The sequence below is a fragment of the Ambystoma mexicanum genome, chromosome 12, assembly GCF_040938575.1.
Source record: "Ambystoma mexicanum isolate Mex_15411 chromosome 12, UKY_AmexF1_1, whole genome shotgun sequence".
NCBI lineage: Eukaryota > Metazoa > Chordata > Amphibia > Caudata > Ambystomatidae > Ambystoma > Ambystoma mexicanum.
Window position 1 is genome coordinate 671,538,395 of NC_090936.1, and position 19,037 is coordinate 671,557,431.

Genomic DNA, 19,037 nt, shown 5'->3' on the forward strand with positions numbered 1-19,037 from the left:
ACACATTTATTTTTGACGACTTCCAACCCGGAGGATGCAGAGATGCCCCAGAGCTGTCGGTGTAAGAGCAGCGGCTTTAAATCCTACCTCACACTGCAGCTAATTATCTAATGGGAGGGCTAGCACCATACCTCAACCAAAGTTGGCTCTACTGTGGTGCTTCACACCTACGCCCCACCTACGCCCATCATGACAAATTAGAGACCATTTCTTTATTCACAATGAAGTGCTCACTGTATCGTAAACCACTTCAACTCATGTCAGAGAGCTATACCAGACTACTTGTCCATAGCTACCAAAATATTAACAATGACCGCTTTGACAGTGCCTAGGTTGAAAACAATACAAATTCCCTAACCTAGAGCCTGGAGAAAAATCCTGTCACAGTGAACATTTCTCTCTGCCATTGCCTTCTTTTGCACATCACAATATCATGCAATAAATTTGAAGGATGCTGTTGGGATACTAATTATAGAACTAACTGATGTTCCAGGGAACAAGAGCTTACCAAAGACAAGAAACATAACATGACCATGGCACAATATGAGAGGCAGCAGTAAACGTGTGAGAACCTTGAAGGACAAACTAGAACTGTGTGGTTAGAGTAAAAGTTAATGAGACCACATTATTTGAGTTAAATGTCATGTACTGATGGGATGTAGTCTTTTCCCAAAATTGATTCAGGTTTACTCCAGGTTCATACTCTGCAGTTACCCTAATGACACTGAATGACATGGAAAAGCAGTGGTCATGTCAATCACTGTTGACCGAGGGGTACAATGGGGATGGGAGCGAATAATCGAAAAGTGAGGGATGATCCAGTGAAATTAGATTCCTAAACCATTCCCTTTTAATTATCATTTGGACCAAAAAACAATGTTTGGTACAATCCATTGTGGGTCAAAAACAATGTTTTTTAAATCCAGAATAAATGTCACAGATGCTTAAATATATTTGTCTTTAAAAAAACTTCTCTCTCTGGCAGCAACAAATAAACCGAAAAAGTACTGGTCATCCTAATGTCAAAAAATAAGATTAAAGTCAACTACCCGCACAATGTACAACTCCCTACTCTGTACTAATATATGATGGCCAGAATGCGCAAGCCCCACATATCACCAGCTGTGATGCAAGTTTAATGTGATCTGCACTAACATTAGAACCTAAAAAGAACTCTGTACTCATTGATCACCTCCAATATCCTCTTTAAGCTGTATGTTAACTGTGTTCAACAAAAAAAGAATCTTGGTCCTTGAAGTGACTTCATGTTTGCACAATTAACAGCCACTTTGTTCCCTAAATGAGATGCTCAACACCCACATCAATTCCTCCTTTGCATCTTAAATGTCTTTTTGTCCCAAAAAGTCAATGTAGAACACCCAATTAATGCATTAGTCCTGCTAATCTATTCAGTGAAATATTAAAGCACCAAACCAATATCAATGGCATCAAGAGACACTGCACCACAAACATCAATGTAACCCTCAAATCACCTACTTGTGGACCGTAAAGACCATATTGTCCAGTGTTCCTTCAAATATTCCTTCATCTTTCACCTTCTTACCAGATATCTTCTCACTATAACTTATGTTTTCTATAGACCATGTCATGCTGAATTCTTGACTCTAAGCAATGTTGGGTACACAATTCCATCTCTGAAGGTTGAAGGGCTTAGTCGGCCCCGCTGGGATTCAGACTGAATATTAGGCTCAGTGCATTACTATAATATCCTGCTTGATGCCCTGACAACCGGCATGTTCAGCCAGGAAAGACAATGGGCTTCATTCTGACTCTGCCGGTCCGCAAACATGGGTGCTGGTAAGCTTACCAGCACCGTTGTTTCTGGACCGGCATAGTACAGGTCTGCCTGCTGGAGCCACCGTTCCTGAACGGTCTGACCCTGCCGGGCACAGCAGCCATGGTAGGCAGACCCGTCACGGAAGCATTGCACCGTTAACAACGCTGCCGGTGCTTCCGTGTCCCCATTCCCCTAGAGTCCTATTGGACGCTAGGGGAATGGGGGATAGCATTTTACCAGCACCTGACTTTCTGGGCCATCGGGGTTGTAATCTCCCGGTGGCACCGGGAAGTCAGGTGTCAGTAAATATTTACAGGTCCAGCAGCAACCCGCCGGTAGCACCGGCACGGTTACAGTCGGACCCGTAATGAGGTCCAATATATTGTCGGTGGATTCCAATAAAACCAGTAGCTTATTCAGAAATTCCAAAACAAGTATAAACCACTGTATCCAGGATGAATTTCGACCTTCCACAAGTTCAGCAGCAGTCATAGGGAGCCCCGGCAGGGTCCCCATCCCTTCCTGGAGGGAAAAGCTGTAATGCAGGCCAGCCAGAGCTTGCAGGCGGCCGGGGGTGCTGCCTCAGAGGTTCGGTACCTGTCTACCATATTGGGCAACCATCTCCAAGTCCAGCGGCGGTCCCAGTGAGGCCCTGCAAGGTCCGCATCTGTTCCCAGAGGGAACCGCTATAACGCAGTGAAGAGGAAAAATGGGACTTCCCTTCCTCCAACCCACATACAAACTATGGCCGATGATGTCACAACCCAAGTACCCTCAGCAAGATGAGTTTTGCACATCTGTCCACCGCCTCTGATGTCAATATCCACCGTGGCCACGCCCCACCTCCACAACTTGCCCGCATCCTACCCAGAAACGAGGTGGGAAACAAGATGGAGCTGAGACCGACCACATGGACCAGTTCAACTAAACGTCACAAACCTATACACCCTCGTTAGAGATGACATGACGACATAGCCACAACGAACAGAAACACATGTGCTGCAATGCACCTGGATCCACCAACCCACACGAAGAACACGCTCAGTGCTACAACTTAGAGGACCGTGCACACTCACAGACATGCATCGTTATTATTTTTCACATAGGTCAGCAACCGCATCGCAGAAACGCAAGACTCCAGAAGAGTTTGTGTATATGCTTGCAGACACTTCATACTACTAACCCCTGGAGACAAGACCCTATAGATGGGCCGATGTACAAAGAACCACACCACACCCTCACACCCCTTGCCTTATGGACCTTATACTGCCACAATTAACCAAGCCGAAGTAGTCCGCAAACCAGAGTCCACAGACCTGGAGCAGTTCATACAGAGCTACAAGGTGCTGATTATGCAGCCCAACCCTGACTAGAGCCCCGCAGCCAAGGTCGCGATGTTGCAATCAACATACTGCGCACTCCAAGCCAAGGTTACACCTGCCACTGCTACGACTCCTCGGAGCAGACATTCAAATCAAATCCCAGTAATTCTGCCTCAGCCATGGTCCCTTAACACGTGACCAGGCCGAACTAACACGATGCCAAGCTCCACGGACTAAAGAGGCTCTGGGGTCCCACGTATAGGACCCAGCTTGCAACAAAGAAGTAACAAATTAAACACCGGCAGCGATGGGAAAGGAGCGCTTTAACGGCAAGTAGCAGGACCTGTCCATTGTCTTTCACTGACACATAGTCACACATTGTTGCCAGCACCAGGTACATCGCGAGCTGGGAACAACAATGGTCCCAGGCTTGGGGGCTCGCGGATGGACCAATCAGAACACGGGGGGCTAACCACTGACAACATCACAACCGAACCAATCACTAACTCGCTCCATGTAACAATTTCCAAGAAGCAATTTTTAGGGACAACCCTCTACTCTACCAATTAAACTTTTCACTATACCATCCTATACTGACCCTACCACTCAGGGAACCAAATCAGAAGTGACGGTAGGTATGCAGCCTCTGCCACGGCTCCCTGGGACTGCCCCTGGGCTTGGTGACAGTTTACCCATTTTGTTTTCCACCCAGGTAAGCGCACCCACACATGTGAGGTACCGTTTTCATCGGGACACCAGTGGGAATGAGAGAAGGTCAGACTGGTGTTGTTGCTGGCGTGTTTCGGTGGTTTCCTGGTAGCAAATGTCTGAAAATTGTATTCCCCCCACCCCCTACATTTTGGACTTTGCCAGGCCTTGTGGGTAATAAATTCTAGGGGGATTCGTGCAAGTCAGACCGCTTTGGATTACCACAGGCGTCTTCTTTTCAGATATGTATGGGGTTCACTGCTTTCCTTGGTGGCAGCAAAACCCCAGGCCCAAATCTGTGAGTTGTCCACAACACCAAATACCATAAGAATTGGCTCTCGATGGGCCCTTTGGTGTACCAGTGGTTTAGTTTTTCCCTTTGCGCCTAGGTAAGTCCATCAATACATGTGAGGTACCGTTTTCGTCGGGACACCTGTGGAAACGTGGGAAGGTAGGGCATTTGTTGTTTTCCATTGGTTTTCAAAACGTTTTCACACATTTCCTACTGCACTTTAATACACAGCCCTTTCATTTCACAAATGTGACCTACAATTAGTTGCTGCTCTAGGCATACTGTGCTTTTGTAACCTGCACAAGTCACCTCTCCTTCAAAAGGTCTGCCTTTGCCCCTTTTAAAAAAGTATGCTCGCCATTCTTCACCACATTCTTTTTCCTTATATTCAAATGCTAAGTACGTCTGTTTAGTCCATCAGCATAGAAACCCTGTGTACCATGGCTCCATTGTTTGGCTCGTGGTATTGCTTGTTTTGTGAAACATTACCAAAAATGTATGATTTCCTAACTAGATGAGTCGGTGGAATGTAGCTGTGCATTGCTTTCTTCAATATTGACAGAAACCATTACATTAGCAGCCAAAACATCTCCAGCACACTTTTTTTATCCACTCACTTTTCCAATTTTTCCCCAAATTAAATAAATCTTAGGTACATAGTCGTTGCGTGACCTGCACAAATTACCCCTCCGTGAACTCTCCCATAATCTCCACCCAGGCGATCTTCCCTCGCTTGTCCACCCCCAGGGTCGGGATCCTAGAGCGATGGCCTTTCCCTGGCCACTTGTGCAGAGGATCCATGGGCAATAGGAGTGAGAACACCCTGAGGTTTCTCTCACCTGTCAAAGTGTCCCTGCGTTCCCTGGTTAACCCCCACCTCAGGCTCACTTTCCTGTCCTCGCCCGCCTCACTGATTCGTCCGACATTGCTACCATAAAGATAGTAACAGGACATTCTGCCTTTACTATTTTACATGGTGCCCATCTTGGTTTGTAGGCTTTTTATTACTTGCTGTAATGGGAAACTGAGCATGTGCGATAGGTGCATCAAAAAAGATCCATTAAAAAAGAAAAAAAATGATTAGCACTTTAGCACCCAGACGTTAGCCTAGTCAGCTAATATTGTTAATCCCCAAATTCAGGGTGGACAGTCTGCTGAAGACCCAGTTGTGGTACTATTATCAGCCAAGTCCAACCCTGAAACAGAGGTGAATGTAAAATTCAATAATGTGTGCTGCAAAGTTAAACACGGTCTATCAATTATCTAAATCAAGCAACTATCAAATCATCTCTAATGTGACCAGTAATCATATTACATACAATGTAGGATCAAGGCAGGGATTAAATAAAGTAGACTAGAATTTTACCTCACAAAGTTTATTTGGAATGCTCTCAAGTGCATTCTGATGCAGCTCCAGCCTCTCAAGATGCCCCAAGTGATCCATCAGGCAGCCTTTATGATCGGTTAAGTTTATCATCTCCAGTTCGTTTTCTGAAAGGTCGAGTGATTTAATGGACTCCTTTTCCATGGCCAGTGAAGAAGAACTGTCAGAGAGGTTTAAACTGCGATGGAGGGCGGAGGACCTGCCTGCTCAAAGAAAAATGCATGCAATTACTTACAGTTGGCAGAATCACATATATGACAATGCATTACTTACCGTAAAAGCATTTCTGATGGTTGTATCTGCTTAGATTCACATGCTGTGTATAGGTCCGACATCCAGTGGTCACTGCGGAGTATTGCATTTTGTTTTTCGTAGTCGAAAAGGGGACGTCGACAAGGCGTGTCTGTAACACTATCCCTATAGTGACGTGTGTTGTACCCACAATCCCTCACGCGTCGAGGTCCCTCTTTTTATATTTTTCTGCCCTGAGGGAGCCTTCTAGACGTGAGTGAGTACAGAAAAGAGAGAAATATAGAAAGATGTCTATGTTCCTTCCATCCAAGCGGGGAGGAAGGGTGGGCGCATGTGAATCTAAGCAGATACAACCATCAGAAATGCTTTTACGGTAAGTAATGCATTGTCTTCTGATGTTTGTTAATCTGCTTAGAATCACATGCTGTGCATAGACTAGCGAGCAGTACCCGGAGTTGGCGGTGGGTTATGAGAAGGAACAGTAGAGAAAAGATGTCTTAATACTGCCTGTCCCACCTGGGAGTCAGATCTAGAGTGTGCATCTAGACAGTAGTGTTTTGTAAAGGTGTGCATAGAACTCCAGGTAGCCGCTTTGCAGATGGACTCAAGGGGAACATTTGCAATGAATGCTATGGACGCCCCCGTGCCTCGAGTAGAATGTGCTCTTGGCCTAAAGGGCAGTTCTCTCTTAGCAAGAGTATAGCAGAGAGTGATGCATTGAACAATCCATCTAGAAATAGTGGACTTTGAAACTGCATCCCCTTCTCTTCCTGCTGCCACCGAGACGAAGAACTGATTAGTCTTCCTCAGTGGTCTGGTTCTTTCCATGTAGAACATGACCGCTCTGCGCACATCTAGTGTGTGCAGAGTCCTTTCTCCCAAGTTGGAAGGATTTTGAAAGAACGCTGGTAGTTCTATAGACTGGTTTACATGGAATTTTGAGATGAATTTTGGAGCAAACCTTGGGTGAGTGCGTAGAACCACTTTATCTTTGTGAACTGTAACAAAGGGGTCTAGAACAGAAAGAGCCTGTAGTTCACTTACTCTCCTGATGGAGGTGATAGCTATTAGAAAAGCAGTCTTAAGAGTGAGGTCTTTAAGAGTTGCTTTGTGCATGGGTTCAAATGGTGAGGCCATGAGTTTGGTAAGTACCACGTTAAGGTGCCATCCGGGAGCTGGGTCAGCTATCGGGGGGTGTATTCTCTTTACTCCCTCCATGAAGGCCTTTATAACAGGGATCTTCCACCACGACACTGAGTTGGGAAGTGGTGTATGCAGAAAGTGCCGCTAGGTGGACTTTAATGGAATTGAACACTAGACCTGAATCCAATAATTGGGTCAGGTTTAAAATAATATGTGTGGGAGAGCAGTCAATTGGGTTGATGCTCTTTCCTCTGCACCAAATGACAAATCTCTTCCATTTGCTAGAATAGCAGTGGCGAGTGTTAGGTTTTCTGGCTTCCCCGAGGATGTCCATGCATCTCTGCGGGAGCTGTAGATGTCCAAATTCTATGATCTCAGGAGCCAGGCTGCTAAGTTCATGTTCTGGGGGCATGGATGCAGAGTCCTGCCCCTGTCTTGTGACAGCATGTTGTACGGGCAGGGGAGTTTCACTGGGGGAGATAGAGACATCTCCATCAAGTGAGCGAACCATGGCTGTCGGGCCCACATTGGAGCCACCAGTATCATGGTTACTTGTTCCTGGTACATCTTGTGCACTACCTTGTTGAGAAGGGGAGTCGGGGGAAAAGCGTAAACAAATCTCCCTGACCATTGAATCGACAGACCCTTCCCCTTGGATTGGTTCTGGGGGTACCTGGAGGCGTAACTTTGGCATTGTGAGTTCTCCAGGGTTGCGAACAGGTCTATTTCTGGGAACCCCCATTGCGTGAAGACGTCGAAGACGATGTCTTCGTGCAGTCGCCATTCGTACTCTTCGGGCAGGGGGAAATCTCTGCTGAGTTTGTCTGCCAGCAGATTGAGTTCCCCTGGTACATGTTGTGACAGAAGGAACATATTCTGTTTGAGAGCCCACTTCCATATGTTTTGGGCCAGTTTGGACAGTCCTGGAGAGTGGGTTCCCCCCTGTTTGTTGATGTAATACATGGCTGTGGTGCTGTCTGTAAGGACCATCACTGTCCAGCCTTGTAGGTGTTCCTTGAAGGCTTTTAGCGCCTTGAACACCGCTAGTAGCTCCAGAAGATTGATGTGTTTGGATGCTACGTTCGGAGTCCACTCCCCGTGAGCAGTTTGATGGGATAGGTGGGCCCCCCATCCTGTGAGGGATGCGTCTGTGGTTAGAGTGGCTTCCGCCGCGGGTGTGGCAAAGGGTTTCCCTTTTTCTAGGTTTTCTTTTGTCCACCACCGTAGCGAGAGAACTAAGGCCTGCGAGACCACTACTAGGTCGTCCCATAGTCCGCTGGCCTGACACCACTGGCTGTTGAGCCACTCCTGCATTGGGCGCATGCGCAGGCGCGCGTGAGGTACCAAATAAATACACAACGCCATCATGCCTAGCAAGCGCATTGCTTTGCGTACCGTCACCTCTCGACCGGTCACATATTGAGGGATCTGAAACAACATGTTTTGGACCCTCTCTTTGGAGGGGAAGACGAGGCCGTCCTTTGTTTGAATTAGAGCCCCTAGGAATTGTTTGATTTGGCTGGGGTCTAGGCTGGACTTCTTTTCGTTGATGGAGAAGCCCAACTGGAAGAAAAGGTCTACAGTCTTTTGGGTATTGGAGAAGCATGTTTCGTAAGAATCCCCTGTTATGAGCCAGTGGTCGAGGTAAGGGTAAACTGGGATGGACAACCTGCGCAGGTGGGCCGCTGCCACTGCCAGTACCTTCGTGAATACCCTCGGTGCTGATGCTATCCCGAAGGGTAGCACTCTGAACTGGTAGTGTTTGCCCTCTATCATGAACCGGAGGTATTTTCTGTGCGCTGGCAACATTAAAATATGAAAGTATGCATCTTTCATGTCCAATGTTGTCATGTAATCTCCCTGTGATAGCAGTGGGATTACTTCCTGTAGGGTCACCATACGAAACTTTTGGGGTTTGATGAACTTGTTCGCTGGGCGCAGATCTAATACAGGCCGCATGGTTAGATCCTTTTTGGGTACAAGGAAGTACACTGAATAAATACCTTCCGTTACCTGAGATAGAGGCATGATCTCTATGGCTCCTTTTTCCAGCAGTAGTTGTACTTCTTGTAGAAGGATGGCAAGATGTTCCGGTGACATGCGTCGTCCCCTCGGGGGTTTGTATGTTGGGGAACTGTTGAATTCGATGCAGTATCCGTGGGCTACGGTGGAAAGTACCCAGCGGTCTGACGTTATACCCTCCCATGCTGGAAGAAAGGATGTTATCCGGCCCCCGACCGGTGTTGCATGGGAGGGGACGCGAATCTTCGCATCACTTGGTGTTGTTAGGGGCTTGGGAACCTCTGGGGGTGGACCATCGCCCTCTTCCTTTGCCCCGGCGCTGTCCTCTTTGGCTGTACTGGCCACTATTGGTCTGGAAATTGGTGGCAGGGTACTGTTGCTGCTGGTTTTGTTGTTGGCGTTGGCCACGAAAAAAGCGTTTATTGCCATAGCCGCGCCTGGTAGCGGGCTTAGAGATTTGGTCAAGAGTTTTGATCGTATCGAACTCTTTTTTAGCCATCTCCAGAGCCTCATCCACCGCTTTCCCAAAGAGGTTTGAGTCTTCAACAGGTTTATTTATTAAAGACGCCTGTGTCTCCGGTTTGAACCCTGAGTTGCGCAGCCATACGTGTCGTTTTAGGACTATTCCCTGAACTAGGGAATGTCCCGCAGTTTCTGCCGCATCCAGAGAGCTCTTTACAATACTCTGGTTGACCTGGGTTCCTTCGCCAATAGTTGAAAGCAGGCGTGTACGTAATGGTTCCGGCGCTTCTTCGGCGTCTTTGCGCAGTTTGGCCCTCTGCGCGTCCGCATAGCTAGCGAGCAAAGAATTGTTGTTGGCAATTCTTGCCGAAAAGGCGGCCGAGGATGTAATTCTTTTTGCAAGGGCATATAACCGCTTGCCCTCCTTGTCAGGTGGCGCCTCACTGGTGGAAAGTGGTACTCCTGCCCTCTTTCTTGAGTTGGTTACTACCAGGGAATCCGGAATGGAATGTCCCCTGATGTACAGTGGGTCTGAGGGTGAAGGAGTGAAAAGTTTTTCAATTCTAGGATTGACCCCTCTGATTAGTGCGGGTGTGGACAGCGATGGGATGATTCTTTTCTTCACCGAAGCGAGTAGGGGAATTGTCTGACTGACCGGGGGTTTCTCCTTAATTACCCTTTCTACAAAGTCTAATTCAGGGGAGAGCTCCCCAGTGTCCAGTTCGAAGTGTGCTGCTGCTCTGCGCAACAGGGCATTAAATGTGGGTTGATCGTCAATGGGAGACGTGTTTCTAACAGGTGAAATGTCAGGAGGATTTAGGTTCAGGACATCAGTGTCGGAATATATTGATGGCGATTGCCAGGGGTGAGAAGGTCCTTCTTCTGGATTTTCTCCGAAGCCTTCTCCTACCAAGTCTGGGCTGTCTTCCAGACCTTCCTCCTGGTTCCGTCCGTCTTCCTCGTCCATAAAATCATCCTCTTCCTCAAAATAATGTTCTTCCCCAGTGAGGTCATACACACTGTGGAAGTCTGAGGCTGTGTCCTGGTGAGGATTGACTAATCTTGGAATTTTGGCCCTGGGGTCCTCCTGAGGCCCTTCTCTTATTCTCTTTGGAGTGGGAGGGTTTTGGGCATTCATAAACCTCTCCATTCTTTCCATGCAGAGATGGAGCCTTTCCATGGTTTCATGGGGTACCCCTGAGCGGTCTAGCGGGGGAAAATTGGTGTCTTGTAGCTGAAAACGACTCGACCTCTCCCATAACGTCGAGGAAAGTGTCCCGTCGCCCTCCGAAAAGCCTTCAGGTGTGCTGGGAATCCCTTCGACTGAAGGAGATCGTCCCTGTGTTTTCGGCGTGTCTTTCGACCTTTGCGTAGCGCTCGACGTGTCTTTCGGCGTACGCTTGTGGGCGTCCGCTACCACGATCCTCGCCAAGCTCTCAGCGGCTCGTTTGTCAGCGGAGAGCTGTGGTTTCGACGTTATGGGTGTCGAACGCTCGACGGCGGCATGCGCTTTCTGCTGATGCGCTCCGGCCGATGATTTGGGGGCGGCGCCCTTATTTGCCGAAAGCCCAGTCGCTGGTCGCGGCTGCGGTTGCGAGAGGGGCTTTGAACCCGAACGGTCCGAGGAGGCTGCCGGTGAAACCTGCGTCTCCTTGGGCGCTGATGCTCTCTTTGCCTTCGGCAAAGAAGAGCCATGGGTTGTGTGCTTATGTGTGGTCTTGTGTGCGTCAGTGTCGCCGGGGTGTTCATCCCCATAAGCAGGGCGTGAGCCGAGCCCGTCGGGGCCGGGGACAGACGACGAAGCGCGTGTGCGCTCTCTAGGGGGGTTTACGACTTCTGTAGCGGAGGTCGTGGTATCACGTTCCTCGTCACTGTCGGAGGTAGCGACGGTGGGTGGAGCGTCGGCCTTCGACATAGCGTAGGCCGCCCACCTTTTGACCCTACGGTCTTTTAGAGTCTTCGGCATAAGAAGCCGACAAGCCGTGCAACCTTCCTCCTTGTGATCGAGGGGCAAGCAGCGGTTACACCGTGAATGCTTGTCCTTCCAAGTAAACTTGCCCTTGCAAAGCGGGCAAAACCTAAAGGGTGTCCTCTCCATAGCCGAGGCAATAAAACGTGATAACCACCCCAAGGGAAAGGAAGGGGAAAAGGAAAGGCATTCTCAGAAAAGAATTAGAGATGTCCCACGACCCCCACTCTCCCTACTGTATTTGGCCTGCGAGGCCAGGCCACGTGTTCGGCAACGCCGAAGGATCTCCTCCGCTCGTCCCCTCCGTCGAAGATCTTGCTCGGCGGAGACAGCTTCACAACAGCGTCGAGGGGGGGGATCGATATGTTCTATATTAATATAGGAAAACGACCAAAGGTCGAGGAGATGAAATCTGCAATGTCTCTCGAGGAGCTCCGCGTAAAGGCGACCAGTAGCTGGGTGGAAAAAAACAATCTGAGGGACCTCGACGCGTGAGGGATTGTGGGTACAACACACGTCACTATAGGGATAGTGTTACAGACACGCCTTGTCGACGTCCCCTTTTCGACTACGAAAAACAAAATGCAATACTCCGCAGTGACCACTGGATGTCGGACCTATACACAGCATGTGAATCTAAACAGATTAACAAACATCAGAAATATATATATATATATACACATGTGGTAAAGATACCCTGCAAGCTAACATGTGCTCCATTTACACACACGGAACAGTGTACTAACCTCTTTTGTCTAATTTTCCATCTAACTGGCTCACTCAAGAGCACATGATGCTCAAACCAATACTTTCAAAAATATTTTTAGAAAAACAAAAAACAAACTATGCTGTAAAGGATTTTAAAGGTAATAAAGGTACATGCCACCTCACCATCTGCAGCCGTTGTCTGCAGTGTTCCATAAGGGGTCCGTAAGTCTCCTTTGCTCTTCAATCTCTACATCAGGCCCCTACGTGACCTCCTGGGTGAGTTAAAAGTGTTTTTCCCTAACTATGCTGATGCTAGTCCGCTAGTTTTTGAGCTTTCAAGAGACTACAATCTTGACACCATCAGTTTGCAATCTGTCTACAGCCATATTGAAGCCTGGATGAATTCTAACTGGATGTGTCTCAATGGGAATAAGAGTTGTTGATCTTTGGCTCTGCCCACACCAGATCCAAACTCAATCCCATATACCAGTCTTTCTCCATTCACGATTGTTGTGTCCAGGTTTTCAAGAGGGTTCGAACTCTAGGCTTTCATTTAGATTCCCTGCTTAGCTCTGAAACACATGTTAACCAGATTGTGAAAAACAGCTCAAACTACCTCATATTATTGAGGAATGTTTGTCCTTATCTATCCGAATCCAATTGTTCAGTAAAAGCACAAGCTATTATTTTATCCAGAGTAGACTTACTGATCAGATCAGAATCTACAAAACAAACATACGGGGCTTTCAGGTGATACAAAATGAAGCTGTACACATCATTAAAAGGGAAATCTAGGAGAGAGCACATCACCCACAGTCGGCAGCACTTACACTTACACTGGTTCCCCATTTCCTTGCGTCTGCAATTAATAGCAGCAGTACTTGTCCATAAATCCTTACATGGGGCGCTTCCAATTTACATTTTAAACTGGATATCCTTACGAACCTTAAATAAAGCTATGGTCATCTACACTAGCACTGGTAGTTCAAGGTTGTCAACCGCTTTGGATGGTCTTTCCCTGTTCTTGCTGCCAAAATATGGAATTCTCTTCCATTGAACCATAGATTGCTGAAGGAACGTAAAACATTCCGTCGACAATTGAAAACCTGTCTTTTTCACTGAGGCCCTTCTTTGATAACATTCTGTTTCAGCTTGTCCCAACTTTTGTTGATGTATTCTTGCGGTTTTGTTTGGAGCCCTGACGCCTGCAGGTTTTCGGCACCCTAAAAATAAATAAAATAAATAATGTACCAAAGGAAAGCTGAGTGGAATGTTTCTCTTTGCTCTATGCAAGACAGGATACACAGGCTGATCTAGCTGTGGAGTGTGTGTGGGCTGATTTTTAAATCCAGAGCTTAAGTTGACATCTCTAACATGGGAAGAGGTTGAAAGTGTATTTGCTAGATAGAGCCTTTACATACGTCCTGCCTTAGATGGCATCACAACAGATATAAAATGCAACTAGATCGATAGATACCACTGCTTAGTTTCAACCCATATTCCAACAATTATAATTATGTTTTATAATTGTTCTTTTATAACGCTATTGATACCAACGAATGGTTCCTGATCGTGGGATCGGGATTCAAACATGTGTTGCACTGCGTTGTCTTGCTTCCACGACAAATGCGTTGCCCCCTGAGCTATCCTTCCTCACTGAGGAATACGAGCTGGAAAAAAGGGTTTTCTGTACCAATCTATAAGGAAGGGTGCTACCAAACCTTTCTGGAAGGGACATCAAAACTCTTAGCCAGGATTCTATATGTTAGATTGTTAAATTGTGTGAATGGGAACAAAACATTTACATACACCCAATTTCGCTTTAGGGAGGGACAGGGGAAAGTCTATCCAGGAGTGAATGCACACTTAATCATGGCCTAATAAGTTCAAGCATTAGATACACTTGTCAATGAGGCCTTCATAGATTTAACATCCGCGTTTGACCATGTGAACAGGTCTCATTTTTGGACAAGCCTGCTGGGCCTAAGTATTTCTGTTTGTTTTTTGGCATTGTTAATAGAACTACACAAGGGTTATCTGGAGAAATATGGGACGGAGGGGGTGCTCGCATCAGCAATTGGTATATATAATGGGGTGCACCAAGGACGTGTCTTGGAGCCCCTACTTATCAGTCTGTACACCAATTCACTGTGAAAGTAACACTGGACGTCACCCCCATATGAAAGAGGATCATTCTCATCCTCAGCTATGCAGATGACAGTGACATTGTCGAGAGCTGCTGGTGAACACCAAAAACTGTTTTCTTCCTATATGGCATGCATGGCAGAGCACAGTTTAATTGTTGATGTTAAACAGTCCAATGTCTTATATTGCATGAGAGCCAAGAAATCATGTAGAGCATTTTCTTCCAATGGTCAACAATTGGTGCAATGTGTACACAAAGGTGAATTAGGAATACAACTGCAAAGAACCTAACAAATTATCCATTAGATGACATACTGACTGTCTATAAAACAGTCGCCAGTGCCTACAGCTGAAATCCGGGGTTACGCAGACAAAATTTACAAATCATGCATAACTCATTATTATACCAATTGCTAGGAGTACAATATTTGACCCACACATATATAATAATATTCAAACTTAATTGGGTGAACCATTTGAGTGCTATTTGGTGAAATCATGCAACTGCTCTGATGCAGATATTAATCAAAGCTACTATTACAAGCATTGATATGATATAACAAAATATAACATGAATACCATGGCTGTACCATGTTAAGGGACTTTAGATTATTTGAGCATTTGGGTGCTGGTTTACAAACCGGCAACAAAAGTCAGGGTACTGAGATGAATCTGATGATGTCATCACTCCTTTATGTAATGAATCAGCGGAGTCATCACAGATTCCCCCGTTGTAACCTCCTCCCATGTATATGAGGGAGGATCACGTGGGAGGAGACGGCCGCTGGGGGGGATGTCATAGCATCATGGGAAAAGAGGCAGTATCCCGCATTTCCCTATGAGGAAAACTCCCTGTTGCCCAAGACCCTGATGGCCTGTTGCCGTACATACGTTTCCCTCTATAGAAAAAGTAAGAAAACCTTTTTTCAGTACCCTTGAGACCAAACTTCCATCCCCGACCCAAAGAGGAAAAGGTCCAAAAACCTCCCTTTCAATTACAGTTTTCCTTCAGGTAGAACTGATTGTCCATGTAGACGCAGTAAAAAAAGACCTTTCAAGAAACATGCATCAGAAACCATCAGTGGACTTTTATTCCCACAACCACCTAAATCCTCAATTAATATCAGCGGACTTCAGTTCCCATAACCCCATAAGAACTGAGACGAGGAAATTACAAGTTACACACCGTAGTGACTAACATACTCTTAGTCCATAGTCCCCTTTCCACCATGCTGTATGGTATCCCTCGCTAGGGACGGGAGACAGAACCCTTTTCACCAGAAGAAAAACGTCTTCCCCTTCAAATCTAGAGGGGTGCGTCCCTCGGAACATGGGCTTCCCTAACCACACCTCAGTCCCCCTTGAGGCATCCACAATATTATAATTGCCGAAGTAACATCAGTTTAATTAGGTGGGAGGGTGGTGGAATGTATGGAGGAAAGAGGACTATGGACTAAGACGCTATGGTGAGTAACTTGCAATTACTCTTTCATCCCGTCCCCTTTCCTCCATACTGTATGGGCGATTACCACTGAAAGTAGCCCCAGGGTGGAGAGGTGACCCTCCTTAAGAAAACAAGTTATTTAATGCTGTCTGCCATAATGCAGCGTCTGACCTGGAACCGACATCCCAACAGTAGTGCTTGCAAAGAGCAGAGGGGGTGGCATCAGTGGCCGCCCTGCTAATGACCTGCCACGGTATGTGTCTCTGGCAGACGACCGACGTGCCTTGGCTCTTTCTCAGGCGGCTTGCGTTGCCTCTCATAGGCCTCCTTCAGAAGGCCACCATCCACATTACTATGGAGGCCTTAATGGCCTGATATTCTCTGAGGGTGATAAACAGCCTAAGAGTTGCAGAAGCTCTTAGTCCTGTCCAGATAGAACTTTGGCACTCATCTAGCATGAAGACAGCGCAGAACCATCTGAGCACCTTAGGGACAGCAAAGAAAATGGGGAGTACCATCTCCTCATTTAGATGGAACGCAGCGATTACCCCAGGTACGTACGCGGGATGAGTTCTGATGACGACTCTGTACTTTGAAACGTAGAGTATGGCTGGAGTGCCATTGGAGCTTGGATTTCACTGACACAGCGTGCAGACATAAGGCCCACCAAGAGGGCTGTCTTAATGGTGCCTAGCCTGATGTCCGCAGATGCCATTGGCCCAAAGGATTCATGTGCCAAGGCACCCGACATTATGCTGAGGTCCCACACAAGCAGCCTCATTCTGACTCAGGCGTTAAGGGGTTTACGGCGCGTAAACGGCGCCGACCCTTAACACCTGATTACAAGGTTCCCTTTGCGGGATGGCTTTTAACGGCTGCTTTTTGCAGCCATTAAAATCCATGCCGCAAAGGGACCTTGGCGATAATTACGGCACCGTAATTTACGGTGCCGTAATTATCGCCTTTCCCCATTCCCATTATGCCCTATGGGGCGAAAATGGGAATGGGGAAGGGTAAAATGGGAAATGGGGATTTACCGCCCCACTCACCTTGGAATGGGGCGGTAAATCCGCCAACCACCATGGCGGAAACGTAGTTTACGCCATGGTGGTAAGGGTACGACCCAGGCGGTAACTTACCGCCTGGGTCGTAATGAGGCCCAAGGTGTGGCTTCTTGATGGGAGGGTAGAGGCCCGCCAAATGTCTTAACCACTGTATTGGAGGATGAGAAAAAAGCATCCTCCTCGGAGTTCCCGTAGGCTCTGGTTTCCACCAGATAGGCTTTGAGGGCGAGCCAGATGGCCACCCACTCGAGCCAGTCGATGAGGGCCGCCTGCTCCTGGCCGAACTCTCTCCATGAACTCTGTGGCTGTCCAAGGTAGCTTCCTTCCCGCTAGGTATGAGTCCGTGGGGATGGTAACCTGCGGAGCTGGCTGACGAAGGGGCCTGCCTATCCACAAATTGCTGTCCGTGCTCCTCCAGACTACGTCGTGACAGGGATGCTTCGAATGCTGACCGGCTCTGCCTGGGAATGTTATCCCGATTCCAAGTGGCTGTGCAGTGTAACTGCAATTTGGTACCACCATGCCTAGGTCATTGTTCTGCTGAGAAAATGGCCCCGGGGCCTCTGATGGCTGTGATCCGGTCCTCTGAAGGGAAAATTCTCTCGGAGCTCATATCCCAGATGAAGCCCAGGAATGTTAAGAGTGCCTGGGCTGCAGCTGACTTCTTGAGATTGATTGGAAATCCCAACTCGTGTAGTGGGAGAACAAAGGCAGAGGCGGTGTGGAGGACTGCCTCCGGAGACCAGATGAGCCAATCTAGGTATGGATCAGTGTGGTGACCCTGGGCCCCAAGTAGGGCTGCCACGCGATCATTCATCCTGTACAGATGCTGGGGGCCGGATTGATGCCAACGGGTAGAAACTTGCATAAGAAATGGAAGCCCCTGATTCTGATCTACTAAAGAACCGATTGAGCTGCCGATCGGTATGTGAAGGTAAGCATCCTTCAGATCCAGGGAGCACATGCAGTCTCCCGTGTACAATATCTCCGCAATATGCGCTGGAGGAACCATTGTATGGCAAAAATCTGTGAATAGGCGACCGACCCCGCAGGGAGGCCGGGCCTTCTTCCACTGCCTGCCTCTCTACGTGCCAGCGCATTTCCGCCCACAGAGTTATTGTCCGAATCTGTGTGAGCAGAGGGGAGGAGAGGCGCGGAGGAGGGATCGGTAGCCAGAAGCCCGAGGACACTGCGTAGAGGATTCAAGGGTCCTCGAACCTCATGCGCCAGCATGGGTGTGCGTCTGGCTATATGCCCTAGGGGTGGCTTTAGTGAGGATGGATAAGGACTCAGTAGTCTGGGGACTGTCCCTCCTCCTATCAAGTTCCTAATCAGTAGTGGAACGTAACAGGTCACCCCTGCCCCCCACCAGGGGAAGGTACAGTATGCTTTCCTGGGTGCCCGGGTTGAATTTGGTCACCCGTAGCCCGGTAGTGCTTCTCCTGACAGTAGCAGTACAAACGACACCACCTGAGGTGTCAATGCGCGCCACAGAGGGCTCCCTGCAACTATTTTTGGCCGCCGCCAGCCCTGCCGTGAAGGCTGAAGAGTGTGGCTGTGAGAGTACCAAAAGCAAAGGCGGGGGGCCTCCCGCTGCCTTGACTTGGCGTCAGGGTGCCTGTTGGTAAACTGCGCCAAAAGAGGCTGGTGAGAACTAGACCATGGGGCTGCCAAGACCGTTGGAGGCGTGGGAGCCGGTGTTGCGAGTACTGGCATGGGCAGCTGGCGCTGCACGGGAGGCAGAGGCGCTGGAACCAAGGGCGGAGTGGGAGTGGGTGCTAGCGACAGAACCAGAGGGATTATGTCCTGTCCCTGTGGGTGATGGCTTTTCAAGAAAACCCGTTTTCACAGGCCAGTGGAGCGCTTGGAGGCCCGGGCATGGGCGCGGGCCCTGAACCCACTCTGCCTTACTGCCTGTGGGGAGAATCAGCCCTGGGACGAAGGGTATGTCGTGGGCCACATACTTAGTGAAGACTAGTCCCACCCGGAAACCTGTTCTCCAAAGAGGGATGGTGTCGGACGAGCTACCATTTTATCTGGCCCGGACGCGTGCCTGTGTCATGGTGCTTGTCGCGTTGGGCCCCGTCTCTTCCAAGACAACTGAAGGTTGAGGTTGAGGCCTACTCTGCACCTCAGGATAGGGCCTGGTAGGCGGTTTGCCGCTGGCAATGCCGCCGGTAGTGCTGCGTATAGACACCCCCTCAGATGTCTGACTGGGACTGGGGGGTAGCCTTCGGGCCTTACCCCGGTAAAAGAACTTTGTGGCCCCTCCGCTCAGTCACTGTTAGGATCTCGCGACCCCTTGGCCTTGTGGCCGGTAGGTG

At 48.3% G+C, this 19,037-nt stretch overlaps 1 protein-coding gene across 1 annotated transcript in view; it reads right to left on the minus strand.

The window, feature by feature from the left end:
• Positions 1-19,037, minus strand: part of LRRK2 (leucine rich repeat kinase 2) — a 2,398,611-nt gene that overhangs the window by 1,425,154 nt on the left and 954,420 nt on the right. Inside the window, exon 23 of the mRNA XM_069629211.1 lies at positions 5,487-5,707. Coding sequence (XP_069485312.1) covers positions 5,487-5,707 — 221 coding nt within the window. The remainder of the gene's footprint in view (positions 1-5,486; positions 5,708-19,037) is intronic.